The 21,802-nt window shown below is 33.9% G+C and overlaps 1 protein-coding gene across 1 annotated transcript in view; it reads left to right on the top strand.

Annotated features, from left to right (window-relative positions):
- Positions 1-21,802, top strand: part of Csmd3 (CUB and Sushi multiple domains 3) — a 1,085,099-nt gene that overhangs the window by 1,000,372 nt on the left and 62,925 nt on the right. Inside the window, exons 46-52 of the mRNA XM_005381888.2 lie at positions 6,016-6,096; positions 7,350-7,463; positions 11,747-11,935; positions 12,306-12,452; positions 14,893-15,081; positions 19,088-19,273; positions 20,384-20,578. Coding sequence (XP_005381945.1) covers positions 6,016-6,096; positions 7,350-7,463; positions 11,747-11,935; positions 12,306-12,452; positions 14,893-15,081; positions 19,088-19,273; positions 20,384-20,578 — 1,101 coding nt within the window. The remainder of the gene's footprint in view (positions 1-6,015; positions 6,097-7,349; positions 7,464-11,746; positions 11,936-12,305; positions 12,453-14,892; positions 15,082-19,087; positions 19,274-20,383; positions 20,579-21,802) is intronic.

Here is a 21,802-nt window from a genome sequence, read left to right as displayed (position 1 = left end):
AAGGCATTGGTGTCTTTTTAGTTGTATCCAGGACAGTTCTATCACATTAGAGTAGAATTATGACCTTGTGCTTTTTTAGAGATTAAGTATGGCTTAAAGAGATGCCAGACTGACAAAGGGTGACATGAGCCAGTTAGGCTTGATCATCAGTTTGATGGATTTGAGAGTTATGCAAGGGATTAGTAACTCACACTTCTGGGTGTGTCCATGGGAGGCACAGAGGTTTAACTTTGGATTTCACATCTGGTATCTGGCCCCTTCCTCTCTGGAGCTACAGTATTCTCTGCTTTCCAGCCAGTGTGAACTAAGCAGCTTTTATCTGCCACCATATTTTTTCTGCCTTGGAGCCAGCTGACTGTGAACTAAACCCTCTGAAGCTATGAGTCAAACAGACTTCTCCTTTAAGTTGTCTGTGTTGGATATCCAGCCCCACTGATAAAAAGTTAATATAAACACACACCTTTCTTCCATTAGTTCAATTCTATTGACTAATGAGAGTGTGTGGTTAGTATATTTCTCATCGTCTTTAACATGAATACAGGCAGGAGTGTGTCTGCTTGTTAACTGTTGCATTTCTAGCACTTATAGAGATGCCTGACACATGGCAGGAGCTCAGTAGTAACTTATTTAATAAACTAATGAATGAGCTTTGTTAGGTATTTTAACAAAATGCATGTTTGCAAAGAGATCCCATATACATTGTTCATGAAATGAGAACTAACACATAAAAGAATAAAGATGGGATAATTCAAGACATTAAAACATTAAATGGTTATTATTGGAACCATCTTCCAGGCTAGCACAATTTATAAAAACTGAAGATTTAGGGTACAGAAAAGTATGCCAAATATTGGGGGGCTGAGAGAGCTCAACTGGAAAATACTAATTTTTGATAAATATTTTTGTACATGTATATGTGTACATATATGTGTACATGTATGTTTATGTGTTATGTGTAGTCCTAGAAATAATCTAGAACTGGTAAGGTAACGAATTTTTCTCTCTAATATTACAAGTTAAATATTATGATTATGAAGTTCAGTCTGTAGCTACTGAATATTATTAATAAGGAAACAGGAAAAATACTCCTATTCTGACTGATTTGGTTATAAATGTGGGAAAAAATGTTTCTTAGTTTTTACCTGGAATGTGGCTTAGATTCCGGCTGTGTAGACCAGGTAATAAACCAAGCACATTGTTACCTTGTAGATGAATCACTTATACTCTCCGCATTTTAATTATGTGGCCATCTTCCATATCTTTGTGTTGCATATCCTTTTTTAAAAAATAAGGACAACAGTCATATTGGATTAAGGATTCATCCTAATCCAATATGGATTCAATTTAACTGATTATATCTACAGCAACTCTACTGTAAGTAACATTCTGCAGTTTCAAAAATGACATGAATTTCGGCAACAGTATTTACCACAGTAAAACAGGTGTGGAGAGGCAGCTTTCTAGACCTGGTTTTTGGCAGCAAGAATGGACAAATTTTAGAATTATGCCCGGAGACAAACAGAGAGAAACTGAGAAAGACTGCAAGTATATTTTTAATTAACTTCTTACAATTAGCCTGTTTATAGTATTTAATTTCAATTTTGAAGCTTAAATAGGTGAAAAGAGATTCTTTTCATTATATTCTGCTTTATTTTTCATTGAAAAATTTATAGTTCACTGGGTGTGGTGTTGTATGCCTGTAGTACCAGCACTCTGTAGGCTGAGGCAGGAGACTGCATGAAGATAGAAGCTAGCCTGGGCTAAATAATGATTTGAAGGCCACCCTGAATTACATAGCAAGACTCTGTCTCAAAAAAAAAAAATTATATAGTTCAACACTAAAAGCATTATTTTCCAATTACTATGGGAGATTCTGCTTATATTCCATTATCTAGCTCTTTGACTCTAAATTAGTTCCATTTCCTTCTCACTTATAGTTTAAAAGTAGGGTCATTTTAAGACTATGATTAGAGACAGTTTCTCTCTTTAAGAAATATGTACTCTGTTATTTATTTAGCAAATATTTGCTGAATTATAGGTACAGTGACAGAAGATAATTACTGAATTATGAAAAAGGCACATAGTCTCTCACCTGTAACTTAAGTCCGCATTGGGGCACAAACATTGAAAAATTAAGCAAATACATGGATAATGATAAAACTTAAAACATGCCACCATACGTGTGCCACAAAACGGGGCTCTGTGATCACAGAACACAGTAAGGAGTGGGAGAGGGAGACATCGAGACGCTCAGAAGAAACGTTTAACCTGGAGATACAGCATTCAGAATCGGGACACAAAGTCACTGTTCAAGCCTAAAGAATCAATGAAATCATTCAGGTGGAGATGGAGAAAATGTTTGCACAAGAAATCTGGATTAGAATTCAAATTTATAAAAGCGAGCAAAGTAGAGTCTTTTTGAAGCAGAGGTGGAAGGTGAAGATGTCACACTTCAGATACTCCATGACCCCACAGTGATAAAACTATCTAGGGACACAGTTTATAAAACTCATGGTGACGGGGAAAATAGAGAATAAAGCAGACCTTAGCTCACAGCATCCATGTGGTCTATGATCGCTGACCTTCATGTTCTCATTAATAGTAATCTCTAATCTCTGTTCTTTTTTAAATTCTACAACTGAGTTACATAGGTCATTCTCAGCAGGTTGTACAGATCCCAATGTTCAGGGATTCTACATAAATAAAAATGTCTTTCTTCCTTAATAAAACAAGTTATGATTAGCACAAACTTTAAAGATAATTTTACAGGCAAAAGAAAATAAAACAAAACAAATATGGGCATCTTGACATTTCTCAGATTTCAGAGTTCCTTTCTGTTTTACATTCAAGTCAGAAAATGTTCTCTTACAAAAGCACAGTTTGAAAAGAATTTCTCTGGGTAGAGCTCTCTTTTCCTTCTTCTTCCTTTTCACTAACCTCTTTAGCATTTTCTTACAATTACCTGTGACCTGTATAGCCACATCTCTCGTGAAATCTAAGTTCAAGATGTCAATTTTCAAAAATTCCTACTTACTTTCTACCAGACTTTACCTCAAAAATCTGGGCTACATTTTTCCAGCCTGAGGTCCCTTCCCAGCATGTGTTTTCTCTTGGCCAGTAGTAAGCCTTCAGTATTACACCAGTGTTTCACTTGCAAATTTGTCTCCCTGAACAGCAAGCGTTATTCTAAGCAGGGTAAAGTACTGGAAGGAAGATGTTTGAAGTGACAAATAACAATTTGCAGAGGAAAGTGGAAGTAAGTTTTATTAGATTCATTCCTATGTCTTATATTTTGGGAAAGTAGCCTCTTCTGTCTTTATTAAACTGTATATTTATTATCCAACTAACCTATTTGTTATGTGATGCTGAATCAACAACTTGATTTCATTCAAGTTTTCTTTCTCTGTCTAAAATGCTCTTCTGTCCACCATTACTCTTTAGAACTGGAAGAGTTTTACTTATTGTAAAAGTTTCTCCCCTTCACTTCCTTTTATAGGAGTTGTCCTTAACTTGCTTTGTTAATGTTCCTCACTGCTTTTATGGTACTCCTGTAATAGGGACAGTATTATAAAAATGGACTTTGAAGTTAGAGGACACAGCACCTGTCTGGCAAGCGCAAGGTCCTGAGTTTGACTCCCATTACAGAAAAAAAAAAAAAAAAGATGAAGTTAGAGGACACAGATTTTAGTGCTGGCTGTTGTGTTATCTTGTATAAACTACTGTCTTAGTTACTTATCTCATTGCTGAGACAAAATTCCCAAAACTCAGTGTTAAAGGAGGCAAGGTTTATTTGGCTCACAGTTTGTAGAGGTTGTAGTCCATAGGTGGCTGGCTCCAAGACAGGGTGGCATGGCAGACAAGCAAGCAAGCAAAGAAGGACCATAGGTCTTTATATCCCTTGTATCTTATCCAGGATACTTAGGGTGGGTAGCACTTACACTCTTAATGCTATTGCCCTTGATCCTGGCATTGCACCAAGAATCAATTGTAGCATCACACACTATATACAATCATCTCTGAAAAAGCCCCACCTAAACCAGGGCGACATATAAGCAAACCATAACTCTTTGGCCTCTCAAAAAGTTTTACATACCCATTTATGCAAAGATATTTAGTCTATTTCCAAGAGTCACCAAAGTCCTAATGGTTTCAGCATTGCTGAAAAGTCAAAGTTCAAAGTCTCCTTTGAGATTTGGGGCAAACTGTTAGCTGTGAGCCCCTGTACAAATGAAAAGAAAGTTAAATTCTCAACATTCAGTGACACAATAGACATTTCCATTCCAAAAGTTCCAAAGAGGGGGTTAGCAAGGAATGGGAAAAAAGTAAGACCAAAGTCCAGCAGGGCAAACATTAAATTTCACAGTTCTACTTCCAACATCCCTGGCAATATTTGGCAACTTATGAATTCCAAAGGGCTTGAGTGGCCCCACCCCTTCAGCACTGCTAATCGTTGTAGTTCCCATGGCTTCTCTCTGGGCCCCGCTCTACTCATTCCTTAGTTTTCCTCACAAATCTGTTTTTCTCAGATCATCCACATTCCTGGTTTCTCCACACTTCTGGGTCTCCACTGTACCTTGGGCTTTTACACCTTCACACACTACCCTGTTAGGGTCACCCTGCCGAGCCTCCCAGGCCTTCTGAAATCTGGGTGGAAGTCTTGCTGACCCCATAAGTCTCACATTCTACATGCACCTAAAATTAGCACCCAAAGGATGATGCCAAGGTCTCCTGCCAATTGGAGCAGTAGCTGGGCTTCCTTGTCTCTTGGCTATAGAGGTTCAGTGCCTATGAACCGAATCCTAAAGAACAACTTCTGTAGCCTGCTGGCAATCTAGAACATGGTGCTCTGGGACTCTCTTCTCAAGGCTAAGTCTTTCACATTTGGAAGTCTGAGGCTGCAGAGGCTGGAGTCCTGCTGGTTCTTGTAGTATCTTCAGGCCACCTTTTCTGTTGATCCTAGTACTGGACCATGTGTCAGTTTCAGCATCACACACTCTGAAAAAGCCCATCTGTGACTGCAGGAGGCTTTGGGGCTGTATCTAAACACAAGCCATAACAACTACTATGTTCTTTAAGTCTCAATGTCTTTATTTCATTGAGGTAGAAGAAGTTCTTCTCAGTTTAAAACATGTACATTTGCCTCTGATGTTAAAATAATATAAATACATTTCTTTAATGAAGAAAAAACTGGTACATGTTTTAAAAACTCCTAGAGAAAACAAGGCTTGAATCAAGCAATCATTGTTTTTCAATATCATTTTGTGCTATTAGGCATAATGCTTAGGTACAAAAAGACCTATTTATGGCGATCATTATATCAAATAGAGTACCAATCTAATTCAACAGGATGAACTATTCCAGTGAAGTAGATACTTAGAAGTGTGACTTTCAACAAACAGATACTTCATAAACACACTAACATAACTTGGTAAGATAAGGAAGACTTTGAACTGAACTAGCTGGATTCAAACCCTAGTTCTACAATATTAGATTTATGTGACTTGGTCAAGCTCTTTAACTCTAATACTGTTTATTTTTCTTTTACAAATGGGGATAATTTAGAAATATATACATTAAGTAATAGAGCAATTTTGTGAGGATCAATTGAGTTAATATAAGTGTAGAGATTTTAATATTGGCTGGAAGCCTGCAAGCACTGAGTACTTGTTTGCAACTACTACTGTTGGAAAAGAAAGTTTTGCTAAGTATAGAAGATTCTATGCTGAACTTGGGGAAGACTGGCACAGACCAATTGAGCAAACAAGAATACATGTTTCCCAACTGTAATCATGCTAGAAGAAAGTAAGCAAGGTGTTACAAATCATATAATTGAAAGATTAAAACAAGGGTAAGAAATATGCAGTAAAAAAGAAAGATTTTTAGAAAATATTTTGTGATCTAAAGAATGGATTTTCTGTCAGTGTCGTATTTTTTTTAAAGTAAATAATTGAAACTTGGTAAATTTTAGCACTGTTTTGTTCTTAGAAAACCCTTGTGTTATGTTCTTTCATATAGCCTATCAACTAAGAGTATGCCAGCCTCCACCACCAGTAGCCAATGCTGAAATTTTGACAGAAGATGATGAATTTGAAATAGGTAATGTCTGTTGAATTATTTTCAAGGAAAACTATACTGTTAGCAGACCGACTTTATTTTTTAGAGGAACACAAATAAGGAAGAGTAACAGCCTGTTTTTAATCCTCTTTCATTGGATTAATGAAGATTATGTCTAATTGTCAGAAAGAATAAAAGGAACAATGGGAATATTCACAGGAAATATGTATTCTGTATTTCCAGTGTGTACTTTAGAAAGCATTATTGAAATTTGATCCATCTAACTACATTTTGGAGGGAGTACCCAGATTATTTGCTCTAATTTGAGTTTGAGGTATGCTGTCTGTGTTCTGGCTGAAGACTAACTCCATAGAATAATGATATGTGAGGTATATCAGAAGACATATTTCATTTATATATTTTGGAAAATGCTTCATTAATTGTGCTCACTTTAAGAATAAAATCCATTTATTTATTTATTTATTTGGTGTCTTTGAGACAGGGTCTCGCTATGCAATTCAGGCTGGCCTTGAGCTCACTTTGTAGCCCAGGCTGGTCTCGAACTTGCAGTGATCCTCCTGCCTCAGTCTTCCGAGTGCTGGAATTACAGGTGTGCACCACCACACCCAGGTTTTAAAATCCTTTTATTTACTTATTTATTTTTTATAGTTTTATTTTTTTTCCAGTACCAGGAATCGAACACATGACCTTGCGCTTGCCAGGCAGGCGTTGTGCCGCTGAGCTAAATCCCCAGCCCCTTAAAATCCTTTTAAAGTGACTTGGAAATTCAATCCAGATAATGCTTGATTATATTTGGAAAGTGAAGCAAGACAATAAAACATCTTAATACACTTTTGTCATTATTATTATTATTATTATTATCTTGATTTGGGTTATGACTTGTAAAACAACTATCAGTGACCAGCATAAGTCTAATTTTAATATAAATCTGAGGAATTAGAAGCCTTCTAAGTATTTGATATATTTTCAATGAATATCATACCTGCACCAGCCAAATTATTTGCTTATCACTATTGCATATTTCTAGTTTGCACCAGGACAGATGAGTTAATAGTTTGCTATTTCCTTTCATTCCAATTGATCATTGCTAATTAAGCACTGGTTGTTCGGTGTTTGGAAAATCTCCCTGCTTAAAACTAGTGGAATTTTCTTTGCACTGATTGAAATTGAATAAATAAAAAATATATTCTTCTTTCACAATTGAAATATACATTCATTTTTACCATTGGTTTGTCCTTTATTGGACTCTTCCCCTCTTTCTCTTTTTCTAATAGGTGATATTATTAGATATCAGTGTCTTCCAGGGTTCACATTGGTTGGAAATGCAATCCTGACATGCAGATTAGGCGAGCGCCTGCAGATGGACGGGGCACCCCCTGTTTGTCAAGGTAACAATGTTTATGGCTACTGATTTGTTAGATATTGATATTTAACTCGGTAATAATAATCTATTTCACGTCCATATTAAATATTCAGCTGGCAATGATGCTATGAAGTGTGAAACACAGGTGGTATTTTTAATCCAGCATTTTTCAGATTTAGTTTTAAACATCTTTGATGCTTCTAAACTTGAAATTTGCTGATGTAATTCAGTTTAATTTGTTTAAATTATTTTTTTTTCTGTGGGGTTGGAGAAAAAGGCAAAGCAGTTTAATTAAAACTCCTATGTTAATTGCTTTTTTATAAAAAATATTCTAAGCATTATATTCTTTAAAGTTTATTTAGGCTGCCTGTTAGGTAAGAGGAGGAGCTGGTGAAAACACAACGCACAAGCTCTATGTGGTCTACTATGAAGCCATCATTGCATTAGAGATGTGCAGTCCTCCACAAGATAGCAATGCAATGTTTAGAAAACAGAGAGGAAGAGAATATTTTCTGGCTTGAAGGTCAGAGAAAGCTTGACAGAGGCATTGATTCTTGAATTACAGAAGATCAGTGAAGTTCATTCTGGTAGAACAGGGCTAGCAAAAGAGAGGTATGAGCGGCTGATCCAGGTGCAAAACATAAATGAAAGCGGATCCTGAACTTGGAGGAATTCACTGTTGCCAGGGCAAGATGAGGCAGGACCTCCAGTGACCTGTAGAATTACAATGCTCAGCTGTCGTATCCTGATGATTTGTAGTCCAAAACAATGCATAACACACAGTAACTAATCACAAATATTGTTTAATTGAAGTAAAATTGAGCTTTATTAGATTATCTTTGCCCTTATTTTCTTGGATGACTTCCTTTATTAAGGTTTGTTTCTAAGGATATGGAATCTGTTTCCTGCACAATATGATTTTTTATGTACATGTGCAATAACTTAACTGTTATGAGAAGCTTAGAACAAAAGTTCTGTTTATTATTTTAATGGTATAGTAGATAAGATTTCATTTTCTATTTAATTGGAAGCCTTTTGATAAGAGGGAGGTTTGTACAGGAAAGTCTTAAAAGTAGGAAAATAAAATAGGTTTAGAGGTATAAATCAACCTCAGTGAGAATCTTTCCCATGATCTAAGTCAATGCCCCTGGAAGATTCTTAAATTTGTTGGGTATTCTGAAATGCTGTTCTGAATATGTGCGTGCCAGTGATTCAGCTTCCTCCTTCATGCAAGGCTACTCTGCAGCCAGATTATACAGAATTTATCTTCAGACAATTTAAATATGCAATTGGAGAAGATAGGATTACTGTCTCTTAGCAGACAATACATGGTAAGACAACTAGCACATACAAGGCAGATGTGAATCAACAAGTACATAAAAAGACTCATTTTTTTGCTCCAGTATATAAACTACATTGGGAACTGTTTAAGGAAAAGACTTGTTTTAATATCTGGATCTCCATGCAGCACTTCTTATTTTAATTGAAAAAGGTGAAACAGAATTTCTTAACAAAGTGGTAAGAGAATAACAGTAGTTAATTCGTTGCATATTTTCATCTTCAAAGTAGTTACTCAGAGTACGAAATGGTGATCCATGCAACACTTTTAAAGTTAAAATAAAATATTACAGGTAACCTATATATGTCATGATCGCTTGTTTTCTCAGTCTTTTATAGTCCTATTTCCAAAATCAGAATTTTTTATAGATCAGTAACTATAGCTCTTATTAGGTTGCTTGCTATGGAGAATGCAGAAATGATAATTACATTTTTGTCTCTTAATTTCACTTCAGATACTAGTTGAAAGTTAATAAATCACCCCTCAAAACACCTCTATGTGGTTTTATATTTTGAACTGACAAGAAATTAAAGCAAAGAAGCTGATTTAGTGTTTTTTTTTTTAATTGAGTTATTTCAAAAGCTTGCTCAAGGAGTCATTTTTTGGAATCTGCAAGGACATTGTTTTAGTCTCTTTTCAAGTATTTTAGTTTTTCCACTTTTCCTGAAACATGACAGTATTATTTTTGTTTTTCAACTTGAAATCCTCCTTAATTTTGTATATTTCACTTAAAATATGCACAAGGCCAAATATGGTCCTCCTCAAGGACTTTGAAATAAAGGAAATTTAATGTTCCATTACAGTTTGGTGATTAAAAACATTGGCCCCACCAAAACTGTGAGACTTCAGATTTTAAACTTTCTAAGCATCCATATTCTTATATGCACAAGGGAAATAACAATTACATATATTTGATCTTGGAGTGTAGTCAGTGGTAGAATGCCTGCTTATTATACGAAAGACCAGCATGACAAAAATATGAACAGACTTTTAAAAGTTGGGACAGGTGATATATGCTTAAAAGGTTCTTAATGATTAACATAGAGTTACAGTCAATAAGCATTTTCTGTTATTCTTGTCATCAGGCTTCTTTGCCGTTGGGCAGTGTTAGATTAATGGATTTTGAATTTATGGTTAAAGTGCATTAGATCATACCATTCATTTCAATATGTCAGTCAGTGAAATTCCAAGTCAGAATGCTGTTTTAAGGCTAGGAACGTTCTCATGTTATTCTTTTATTGCTTTTTTAAGTCTCAAAATAATATCCATGAGGCACAATCTAAAGCTAAAGTAAAACAAACTCAAATAAAGCCTAAAACAAAAGAAAATAGCTCTTAGATTCAGCTCTACTCTATTAATCACTATATAATCAATTTTCAACACTCTGCAAATTAGTTTCAGCCAATTTTCTTTTCAAGTGTTTGCTTTTCAAGTTAGTAACGTGGTTAAAGAGCAGTCATATACTACCATAATTCACTATTTTTTAATACTTTTTCATATCCACTTACTTGGAGTCCTTATAGCTCAAAATATTAAATTATCCTCACAACTTGAAAATTCTGAATGTATAAATTCTTCATATATTTATTTACATCTCACCAACTGTATTTGGTATCTCTAAGCCCTTGTATTTGAACTCACATGGTAAAAAAAAAAGTTTCTTCTTTAGATGATGCTCTAATTGTTTAAAACACAATTAGGTCTGACAGTGAAGAAATGGAAGTTTAAATATAGTAGCTGAAGCAGGAAATGATGTGGGATGTGCTTTTAATTCATGAAATTCCTTAACCAGGGTCAAGGATAGGGTGAAAGAGGAGGATGTGATCACAATATGTAATAAGCATGTATGGAAATGCCTTAATGAATCTCATTAACCTGTCATTAATATACAGTAAAAGTGCTCTCATTCATCCATTCCTCCAGTTGCTCAGGTATCACAGGATACTCAAAATGTGGTTCTTTGGAATTTAAAAACTCTTCAGCAGTGTTATACATAGGACATTTTGCCATAGTCACTTGCATTATTCTGACAAATAGAAAGTTACTTCCTCCACTGAAGTAAATCCTGTTTGGTGCTTCTTCGGTTCTATCTGTACAGTGTAAGACATTATGAACAACACTACATCCTAGAGCCTCAGATTCTTAAAAGAAACAGAAAAGGCTAAAATGATAGCATTCGAGTAACAGAGTTTGATCGTCTTATGTTCTCCCTCTAAATCCAAATTTAGCTATGTGTTTGTACTTTTTGTTCTAATATGGAAAGGGTACTAATGCTATGTACATTGGAGACTGTTAAGAACATAGTTATATGGTTCTGCCAAGATGCAATAGCAAATTTCTGTATTCTTGTATATCTTTACTTATTCTTGACATATCTGATATTAGAAGAAGAGTGATATGAAATAAGGAGAGTTTGTGCTTTAATCTCCGCTAAGGGTTGGTGATGCCACTGCAATGAGAGCTGCTCATTCCCTGGCGTTGTGTGAAGTCCTCATAGCTGAAGCACCTCCCTAACATCAGGACTGGCTTTGCCAAAAGTGAATGTCCAGAAAAGGAAGTTTCCTGAAAGGCATGGAAGTTAATTATACAGGAAAGTGAGCAAAACTGTGAAGAAAGAAAGCATAAGACAAAGACAGAAATCAGACAGGCAGAGATGGGAGAACATAAGAACATATGGGAAACTTTTGAAGGAATGTGAAGAAATAGAAGGAAACGAAGGCCCTATATGTATTTATTTATTATCCATACAGCAATGCATCTTCCATGTAATCTAAAAGGAAAATTAACATCAATTTTAGGTCATTGTACCATATTTTACATAATAATTTTAATGTCTTCTGACACATAACTCAAGGTATCATCTTCTTTATAGTTATTGAACGTGAAAAGAAAGTGCTCAGTGTTTAAAATACAGTTTCCACTTAGGTTCTAAAGGATTTTCATTATTTAATGATGTCTTTCTTTGACAGTGCTCTGTCCTGCCAATGAGCTACGATTAGATTCTACAGGAGTCATATTGAGCCCTGGATACCCTGACAGTTACCCAAATCTTCAGATGTGTGCCTGGAGTATCTCAGTGGAAAAGGGCTATAATATCAGCATGTTTGTAGAATTCTTCCAGACAGAAAAGGAATTTGATGTTCTTCAGGTGTATGATGGTAACCATGGGCTATATTTACTAAATATTCATTAATTGAGTCCAAATGCTCTAATTATATATGGAGAGCTTCATCATAAACACCTAAGAATGTGATGTTTAATGTACAGGTATTATAGATGTGTTCACATTCACTACATAGCATATGAGAATTTTAATTATGTTGATTATTTGTTTATCTGTAGTTACTTTGACTATAGAAATAAAATGTTTAAAACATCTTGTGTTATGTTTTTATATATTATTGGTGAATAAGATTGGCTGTAGAGCAATTTAAGGATTTAATATTGTATTAATGCTATAAAATACTAAAGATGAGTGAGAATATAATTTTCCAGTTATATATAAATTATATTATTTTCTTTCTGAAGGACCAAATATTCAAAGTCCGGTGCTTGTTTCTCTCAGTGGAGATTATTCATCTGCTTTTAATATAACAAGCAATGGTCATGAAGTGTTTCTCCAGTGGTCCGCAGATCACGGCAATAACAAGAAAGGCTTCCGGATAAGATACATAGGTATGAAAATCTTTAATTTCAGTGGAGATCTCACTGGAATCCTCATTTTGATTGATTAAAGAGCCTAGACTACCCAATGTGAAATGTATTAAAATTACAGCCCTTAACCGGGCGTGGTGGCGCATGCTTGTAATTCCAGCACTTGGGAGGCTGAGGCAGGAGGATCGCTGCAAGTTTGAGACCAGCGGGGACAACAAAGTGAGCTCAGGGCCAGCCTGAACTGCACAGCTAGACTCTGCCTCAAAAAGACCCCCTCCCCCCAAAAAAAAGAAAAAGAAAAAAAAAGATTACAGCTCTTCTGTTGATGTTTCTTGAAAACATTGGCTAGCCTCTCTGTGCTGCAATTTCCACACTGTAATTATATGTAATTCCACATCCCACATATGATTTTTCTAAAGGGTTGAAAGCATATATATTTATGACTTCTCTGAGTTCATTTTAAATTAAACTGAAAATTTTAATTATTTATTTTAACTGATTTTTTCCTGCAGCTCTTGTTAAATGTTAAGAGTGCTGCTCAATTGTATATTATTTGATCTATTTAATAAATTCTTTAAACTACAATTTTAAATAAAAGATAAATATACAATGTGAAATAACTGTTTTAAACATTATCCATCATTTTATGATATATACTAAAATATGTAAAATACTGTAAAACTGAATACATTTAAAAGTTTCAAGTTTAAGATATCATTATCATTATTGCTTTTCATTGAGTATTACTTAGAAAATCATGAGCTGAAAATTCTTTTTAATATTAGGGTGATATAGCTTTTTCTGTTTTCCTGTTTCTAAGATTATTGACCCTGAGCTAATGATTACCTTGTGTATGTAGATACACAATATTTTTCATTGTGTGAAAGTCATGTTTCTTTTCTTTACGTCGTCCTAAACCACATGCTGACCACATTTTTGTCATCAGAAACCTAAGGCTGGGCTCAGTAAGAGAGTACATAAGAATCCACCATCTCTTTTTCTGCAGTACTCAGAATATGCCTCCCATGTCACAGGCTACTAATATGTTCAACTGAAATTTACCTTTATAAATGATTTTTAACACAATCTAAAGTATAACATAGAGAAGTAAATTTTGAATTTTATTTCTAAAAGGTGTACTCCTCAATCTTACACATTTATGTAAATTGGCCCATATCAATGTAATGCACTCATAAAATAATCCTGTCTCATTACTTGGACTTTAATACTATGAGAGGACAGTTCAATTTAAACTTAAAAATGTATGTTTTACATGTTAGAAGTAACATCACTGACAGTATTTTATTAAAATATTTACACATTTAATTCTACAATAGCTTTCTATTCAGTCAGATTAAAAATAGTGATTTAAAAATTGAAATGGATGTCCAATTGCCCTGAAGAATTTAGTATTTGGATGTGTTTTTACTGCATGAAATATGTAAATGCAATCTTATTAAAATTGTGTCCTAAGCATGTAAAAATTAGCAAAATAAGTTACATTTGAAATGATTACAATAGCTTTGAAGATGATGTAATCTACAGAAACATTTGTAAGTACTAGACAGACTATATTATAGATTTATCCTTATTCATGTTAATATTCATGACAAAATTTGAGGTGGATATAAAGAAAACACCACTTTTTGCTACCAGGAACAGCTTGACATATTAAATATGTATTTTTTCTTCAAAAATGACAGGTTATGACATATATATTCAACTCCAATCTGCTTCTCACTTATTTACCCCTAAAGTTTCATTTTCCTCAGATGAATACGTTGAAGTTTCAGAGGGTAAATGGAATCTGCCAGGCTGAATACCCTGAAAAGTACATTTCTGAAAAAGCTATTTGACATTATCTTTTGACATTTCAGACTTCAGGAGAGGGAAAAAAGTTTTATTTTATTGGCAGTTTTTATCACCATATGTAAGCAGTCTTGACAGAATGGAAACTCTTTAATAGACTGGGACAGAGGATTATGAAACGTGGGACCTATTTTAGACATCAACTAAAATGAAATGCATGACCTACCATGGGATAGAGGAGTCTGGAGATAACTTCAAAGTGACATGTAAACAACATGCTCTAAAATTTTGCTCTCAAGACTGGCATTTAGTGCCATTGAATAATAGAAAATGCAGCTTCCAAAATTCAGTGAATTATTCCTAAGGTGTTTGAAACTCCAGGGGGTTAAGAAAATATATTTGAATACAGCAGACATCTTGAGTGACCATAAAAAAAAATTAGAAGAAATCTCAGAGGTTGATACGTTCCCTAAAATCCGATTATTTCAAAAGAGGATTGAAGACAGCACGGTGTTTATGAGAACTAAAATTCACATAGATGACAATTGACCTAGTTTTTTCGGAGCCAGTACCTATGCATAATTATTTGTACCTTTGTACAATGAAGAATTTCAGATTCACTCATTGAGCAGTTTTCTCTTCGTCTGAAAAGCTTTCTACTGTAGCACGCCGGACTCTCCGCCGCACGGATACATCATCAGTCAGACCGGCGGGCAGCTGAACAGCGTGGTCCGCTGGGCCTGCGACCGCGGCTTCCGGCTGGTGGGGAAGAGTAGCGCGGTGTGCAGGAAGTCTTCCTACGGGTACCACGCGTGGGATGCGCCCGTCCCTGCCTGTCAAGGTAAATTATATTTTCCCAAGAATCATAAAAACATTAACAAAAGAGTAATCTCATTTTAACTTTTTTCATTTGAATCACTAAAGATTCCCTAACTATTCATATCCAGGAGCATGGTGCGCACTATTTTCCTGAAATCAAACACCGGAAACACAGACTACTAAATTTAAGGGGAAATTAAAAATAAGGATTCAGTGTTATGTGATGAATGCGCCTTTTCTCTTTCCCCTTGTATATGTCCGTTTGATATACTTTGTTCGCAGAAAATGATCCAAACAGAGGTGGAGACCGAGCTCCCGAGTTTTCAGAACAGTAGTAAGGAATGAATGAGAAACGATATTCTAGGCTGAATTTCACCGAGTGTGAGAAATTATGCTTATAGAGGAACAAATTTAATGGTGAAAAATATGATCAACCACCTATTTATTTTCTCTTCACTGGTTTAGCCAACTCAACAGTTTTCATTTTCATTTCTATTTGTTTAAAGTCAAACACTAAGTGTTGTATCTTGCTGCAGTAGACAAAATGACAAGCTTGTTTAGACTTTTAGCTTAGGACTTCCTTTTAAAAAAGATTTGACTTCTGGAGTTTATAGCTAGTTATAGCTATTGAGAAAAGTTCAACATCAGTTGCACGTGAAAAACCAATGTTACTGGGCTTTAAACAATTTCAGGTATTTAATTCATCGCATTATTTTGTCAACACAAATATTAATTGTATAGTTTTTTTGTTCTAACCAGAGTGCAGAAGGAACACTGAACCATCCCATGAAAAAGACACACTTTTATTAATAAATAGTGGGTTTGAACTATCATCTCCTTTCTGTATAAAATTTATATAAACAAATGAAATGCAAAATAGTTTAATTAAGTTTAAAATTAAGCAATAGCATGTTTATATGAGCTGAGAAATAAATATTACCAGGCAACTGAAATAACTTCTTTTACTTATTAGAATGAAATTTCTAACTCATGAAATGACAGCTCTCACTGACTTATGTAAATAAACATGGAATGGATAATTTACTTTTTCTTTGTTTTGTTGATACAGAAAACATCAGTCATTTAGTAGGTTTCTGGGAAATGCTACCTAATAAGGTTACTAAAATTGAAGGCACTGACTTCATATAGAGTACATATATTTTAACTATCCAAACATTTCCAATGAATAGGAGAAGTAATTATGATTTCTTAGTATTAAATTTTAGAACTATTTGGGAAGGAATATTTTCCTTCTTTTCCCACATTTTCAAAATAATGGGAATATATATGTATATCCCTAAATCATACAGTTAAATGCTAAAATATCCTAAACTTTTACCATTTTTAAATAAGAATTATTCATACGTATGAACGTATAAATAATTATACACATATAATCTTTTAAAAAGCTCCAATAAAAACAATTCATGCTCAATCAGAATATCTCAAATGTTCTGAAATTTTGAAATTACTTTATAAAATCACTGATAATTTCTTTGAGTTTTAAGTATATTTGTACATATGGAGTCGTTGTTTTTGATTTATGTTTTTCTATAATTAGAATAGTTAAGCTTTGAATGGCTATTTAAGGGATATTTAATGTAAGAAAAACATAAAATATTTATAATTCTAGCAGTATTTACAAAAGTTGATCTCTTGTTATCATTGAAACCATTTTGAAAGATTATTTTATTAAACAAGTTTGTGAGATATGTGACCTATCTTTTTGGACATAGGTGATTTATATCATTGTGAGTAGCTATTCACATAATTGAAAGATTTTAAATCCAAATTTGTTTTATGTTCTCCAGTAATTTTTGTTTTTATTGCCTGTGCAGTCTCCATATACCTGCTCATGTATATTACTTGGGCATATAGGCACAGAATATGTGTACACCTAAAGGCAGAAATAGTTGCTTTGAATTCCCTGCCACACTTCTGATTTTTGCTTTCCTGAGAGTTCTATAGAGAATCCTCTTTGACAACGATTGTTGTGAAATTTCTTCCCCTCCTTCTTTCTTTCCCTTCTCCCTTCTTTCCTTTCTCCCTTCTTCTCTTTATTCTTAGCTCAGAAGTTAAACTGTAAGCAGACCATAAGCACAGTAGCTGTGTTGTCATTTTATTGTGGTGTCTCTTTATTTTTCAGCTCTAAATTAGAAAGAATTTATTTCTAAACATATACGTGGAACTTTACTATTAAATTATATTTATTTTACTTGTAGCTAGATTTAACTTATATTACTCAAAAAGTTATGGTGACGTTTTTAAAGAATCAGTGTATCTTTGATGGTGGTGTGGTGTTACAGACTTCTAAGTGAAAATACAAATTTTGCTTTAGTAAACATCAGGGAACCATTTACTTTGGCAGCCCTACTTCAGAGGTTTTGTAATTAGAAGTCAGTGATAATAACACATTATTAGGGCTGGGGATTTAGCTCAGCGGCAAAAGCGCCTGCCTGGCAAGCACAGGGTCGTGAGTTCGGTTCCCTGTTCTGGAGAAAAACCAAAAAAAAAAAAAACATTATTATTCGAGATTGCTTACATAATCTTTAAGTCAGGTTTACTGTTTTTGTGTTCATATTTCCAGGTTTCCAAATCACAAATATCAAACCATTCAACAGTAAGGACTCTGTTATTCAGTTTTGATTTTTTTTTTTTTCCCCCTCGGTACCGGGAATCGAACTCACGACCTTGCGCTTGCCAGGCAGGTGCTGTGCTGCTGAGCTAAATCCCCAGCCCTTGTTATTCAGTTTTGAAAATTTCATTATCCATTTCACTAAGGTTTATAATCAGTTTATACAGATTAGTAAAAATTAAATATATAAATAGTATGTTCTATGAGAAAATTAGGAACAATTTTAGGTTAAAATGGGTGAATAAAAATAAAATTTTCTCAAATAATCTTACTTTTTTATTTCTTTCAGTATGAGGAAAGAATCTTTCACATGAAAATTGTAAAACTAATTATATTTTCCAAATTTAGAAATCTAGAATCTTTCACATGAAAATTGTAAAACTAATTATATTTCCAAATTTAGAAATCTTTTGCTTTTATTAAAGTAGTGCAATGCAGTGCACACATCAGATCTTGTATACCAGTTTTAATTTGACTTGAGGTGCCAAATTCAAATACATTAATCTGACTGCAAAGATATGTCTCAGTGTTTCCTCTGAGAATGTTATATAGGAATACTAACAAACTCTGTAATTGAAGCCAGATACGTTCTCTGGAAGGTTATACATTTTCTTTTCTTCTGGGAAATGAAATTGTGACTTTGCAGTGCAAAACATGAAAGCAAATAATTTTAGGTTTTTGGTTGAATTTGTATAACAAATTATGAAAACATAAACGTTATTATCACTATAGTGTCATAGTAAAACTAAATCATATATAATATGGATTAAAATTAAGACATCTCAAATACATTAATGAAATTTAGGAAAATCCTAAGTAGGTTTTTAAAAAATTAAGATCTGGCCATATATTTATTAAACCTATCGAATACACAGGATACTCTCAGCACGTACTTTTCAATATACCCGAGATAAATAGCTTGCAAAGAAAATAAATCTATTTACTTTACTCTTGGCTGATAAATATTGGCTGCCAACTCTTCACAATCATTAATAATTATCTCTAAAACTGAATTAACCAACCTTGCTAGTGTTTGTTCAGTAACGAGTTAGAACTAGTTCTGCTCTGTATTTACCTAATTTGTCTTCTCACATAATCAATGTAAAAGCACACAATGATGAGACATTAAGAGATCAAAAAACAAAGCACTGACAATATACAAACTCACCACATTAGGCATAAAATAAGAGTTTAAAGTGAATTATGAAAAATATGTAGTTCAAAAAAAAGAAAAATATGTAGTTCAGAAAACTTTGTGTGTGATATATTTTGAAATTCTTTCAAAGGAATCAATAAAACCCCAGTGTTTTGCACTTGTTTTAGAGTTTGCAGATTTATCTAATAAATGAAACATTTCTTGTTTCCATAACTTGTCTATATGCCTTTATTTTAGCAATTTCCTGTGGGATTCCCAAAGCACCAACAAATGGAGGGATCCTTACAACGGACTACTTGGTAGGAACTCGAGTTACCTATTTTTGTAATGATGGGTATAGATTGTCATCCAAGGAACTCACCACTGCCGTCTGCCAATCGGATGGGACGTGGAGCAATCATAACAAGACCCCTCGCTGTGTTGGTACGTGTGTTACAGAGGTTTAATCACCTGTGTTTCCACTGGCTTTCCATTTCTTATATGATTTGAAATGTGATATATTGTTGCATTTCTAAAACACATCCCAGAAATGAAATGTCATGTCCAAAAAAGAAAATTAATGGGAATTTTTCTATATTAAAGTACTGGAAGACAATAAAGTGATTTTCATTAGGGGACTACAGATTATTGGTGTCAAAAATGGTGTGATTTTTCACTTTATATAACAAAGTGTTCATTTATTCTGTAAAAAGTCATCCATCAAAGAACATGCACTTTCAATGTATAGATCTTTGGGAAATTGTTTAGTTTGCATTGATACAATTATATTTTAATGCATTCAGCTCTGATTTTATAAAGACAGATAATACTCCTGCACCTATCCAGAACATGTGCCTTTTGTATTCCTCAGTATGGTCTGAATATGTCCTGTTGCTGTCCTTACCACTGGCAGAGGTGAATGAATATTATGCACTGATAATAGAAATTAATTCTATAAATAAATTGGTAGCAAAAAGAACAGTAAGGATTGGTTTAAATAATGCCTTTAATTTTCTGTTTGGAATTTTTTCTTTCCATTTAGTGCTAACATTTTAATGTTGCTATAACTTCATTTAAACTGAGAATTGTTAAGTTATTTGTAGTTATCATAGGTGTCTGTTAATGCTTCTACTTATCTTGAGCAAGTTTGTGAACAGCCAAGGTTTGTATCACACCCGTTTCATGACAAAGCCATTCTCACCAAACAAATTTCTTGAAAATATAGTTCTCCCAAAACACCTAAAGAAATAAATTAGTAGAGGAAAGGTGGTAACTGAGTTTCTAGGTCTATAAAATAATGTGCATATAGAGTAAATGATTTGCAAAACAGCAGGTTATGTTCAAGGAACTACCAGAAGTAGCCTACTGTTGGGGAAATGGAAATGATTAATGTGGAAAAAATTAAAGAACAAATGCTAAAGCACCTTGTATGGCTTAACTGTCAACAAATTAAGGCAGTAGAGATATAAAGTTTGGAATACCAGTGAGCTATAATTAAGAGATGGAACAGAAATGATTGACTTATTACCATTTGCATTTTTGTTTTTTATACAGTTGTCACATGTCCAAGCATCAACTCTTTTACCCTGGACCATGGAAGATGGAGAATTGTAAATGGATCACATTATGAATACAAAACCAAGGTTGTTTTCAGCTGTGACCCTGGTTATCATGGACTAGGTCCTGCTTCTATTGAATGCCTTGCTAATGGCACCTGGAGCTGGAGAAATGAAAGGCCATACTGCCAAAGTAAGCACACAGTCTGACAAAGTGATTTCAAAAGCTATTTTTAGTGATTAAATTTTAAAAATAATTTTATTTTCCAAACACACTAGAGCAATAATGAGATTTTTTTTTGATGAGGAGTGGGACATTGCTATGTTGTCCAGCCTGGTATTGAACTCCTGGGCTCCAGCAGTATTCTTGACTCAGTCTCCTCACTAAGTGGGGCTATAGGCATTTTATCACCTTTCTCAAACACACAATATTATTAATATGGCTATTTATTTTTCTGATATTTTAAGATTCCATAATTATGTTCTTATTAGTAAATGCTTCTGAAAATGGGTTTTGAATTTAGAAATGTTGTACATAAATTCTAGATTTATCATTTACTATATCAACAGAGTAATTTTCTGAATAGTTACCATTTATTGTACATTGCATTTAGCATTTTACTTTGCATTATACTCATTTTGTCAAAAGGAGAACTAGATTTAATCATCTTACACAAATCGCAGAGCCTACACATGAGGGAGAATTGGCATTCAACTGAAGCAATCTAACAACCACACTTGGCTTTTAATCACAATGCTATATGATGCTCAGTGTGTCTAATTCCAGATTTCTTAAACTGAAAAATTATGATCATTCATAACTCATGAAGCTGTGGTGATTTAATGGTATGCCTTATTTGAAATGCCAGCTCGAGCCAGATTAAAAAGGAGTTCAGTAAATATTATTAAATCAAACTGAACAATTAAGCCAATTGAGCAATTAATTAAATCACTAAGCAATTATTTCCACACATTCTTGTGTTATTAATGGCTGGAGTCTAACACAAAAAGGCTAATTCAGTGGAGAATATTCAGATAATATACCTGGAAATGCACTGAACTTCCTTTACTGTACTATTTTGCTTACTTTGTCCCAGGAAATATACTAAACTAAAATTTCACCCTTTTAATTTATATTCAAAATAATGCTATATCACACAGAGTGCTTAGATCATAATTTATAAATAAGGCAATAAAGTAATCAAGTATCTAAAATCATGATAACAGGCAAATGTGATCCTCTGTAATAAGTATGCAAATGTGTGCTGTTATTTTATCTATGAATCTACTATGATTTGTAATTTACTTTCTTTATATCAGCATAGGACTTTTTGGTTGTTCTATTGTAAGATAACCATAATTATGAGTTAAAATCTTACAAACAGATTTCTAGAATATATTTTATATAATCTTGCTC

The sequence above is a fragment of the Chinchilla lanigera genome, unplaced genomic scaffold (genome assembly GCF_000276665.1).
Source record: "Chinchilla lanigera isolate Chin_1 unplaced genomic scaffold, ChiLan1.0 scaffold00016, whole genome shotgun sequence".
NCBI lineage: Eukaryota > Metazoa > Chordata > Mammalia > Rodentia > Chinchillidae > Chinchilla > Chinchilla lanigera.
This window is presented reverse-complemented; position numbering and strand designations above follow the sequence as displayed.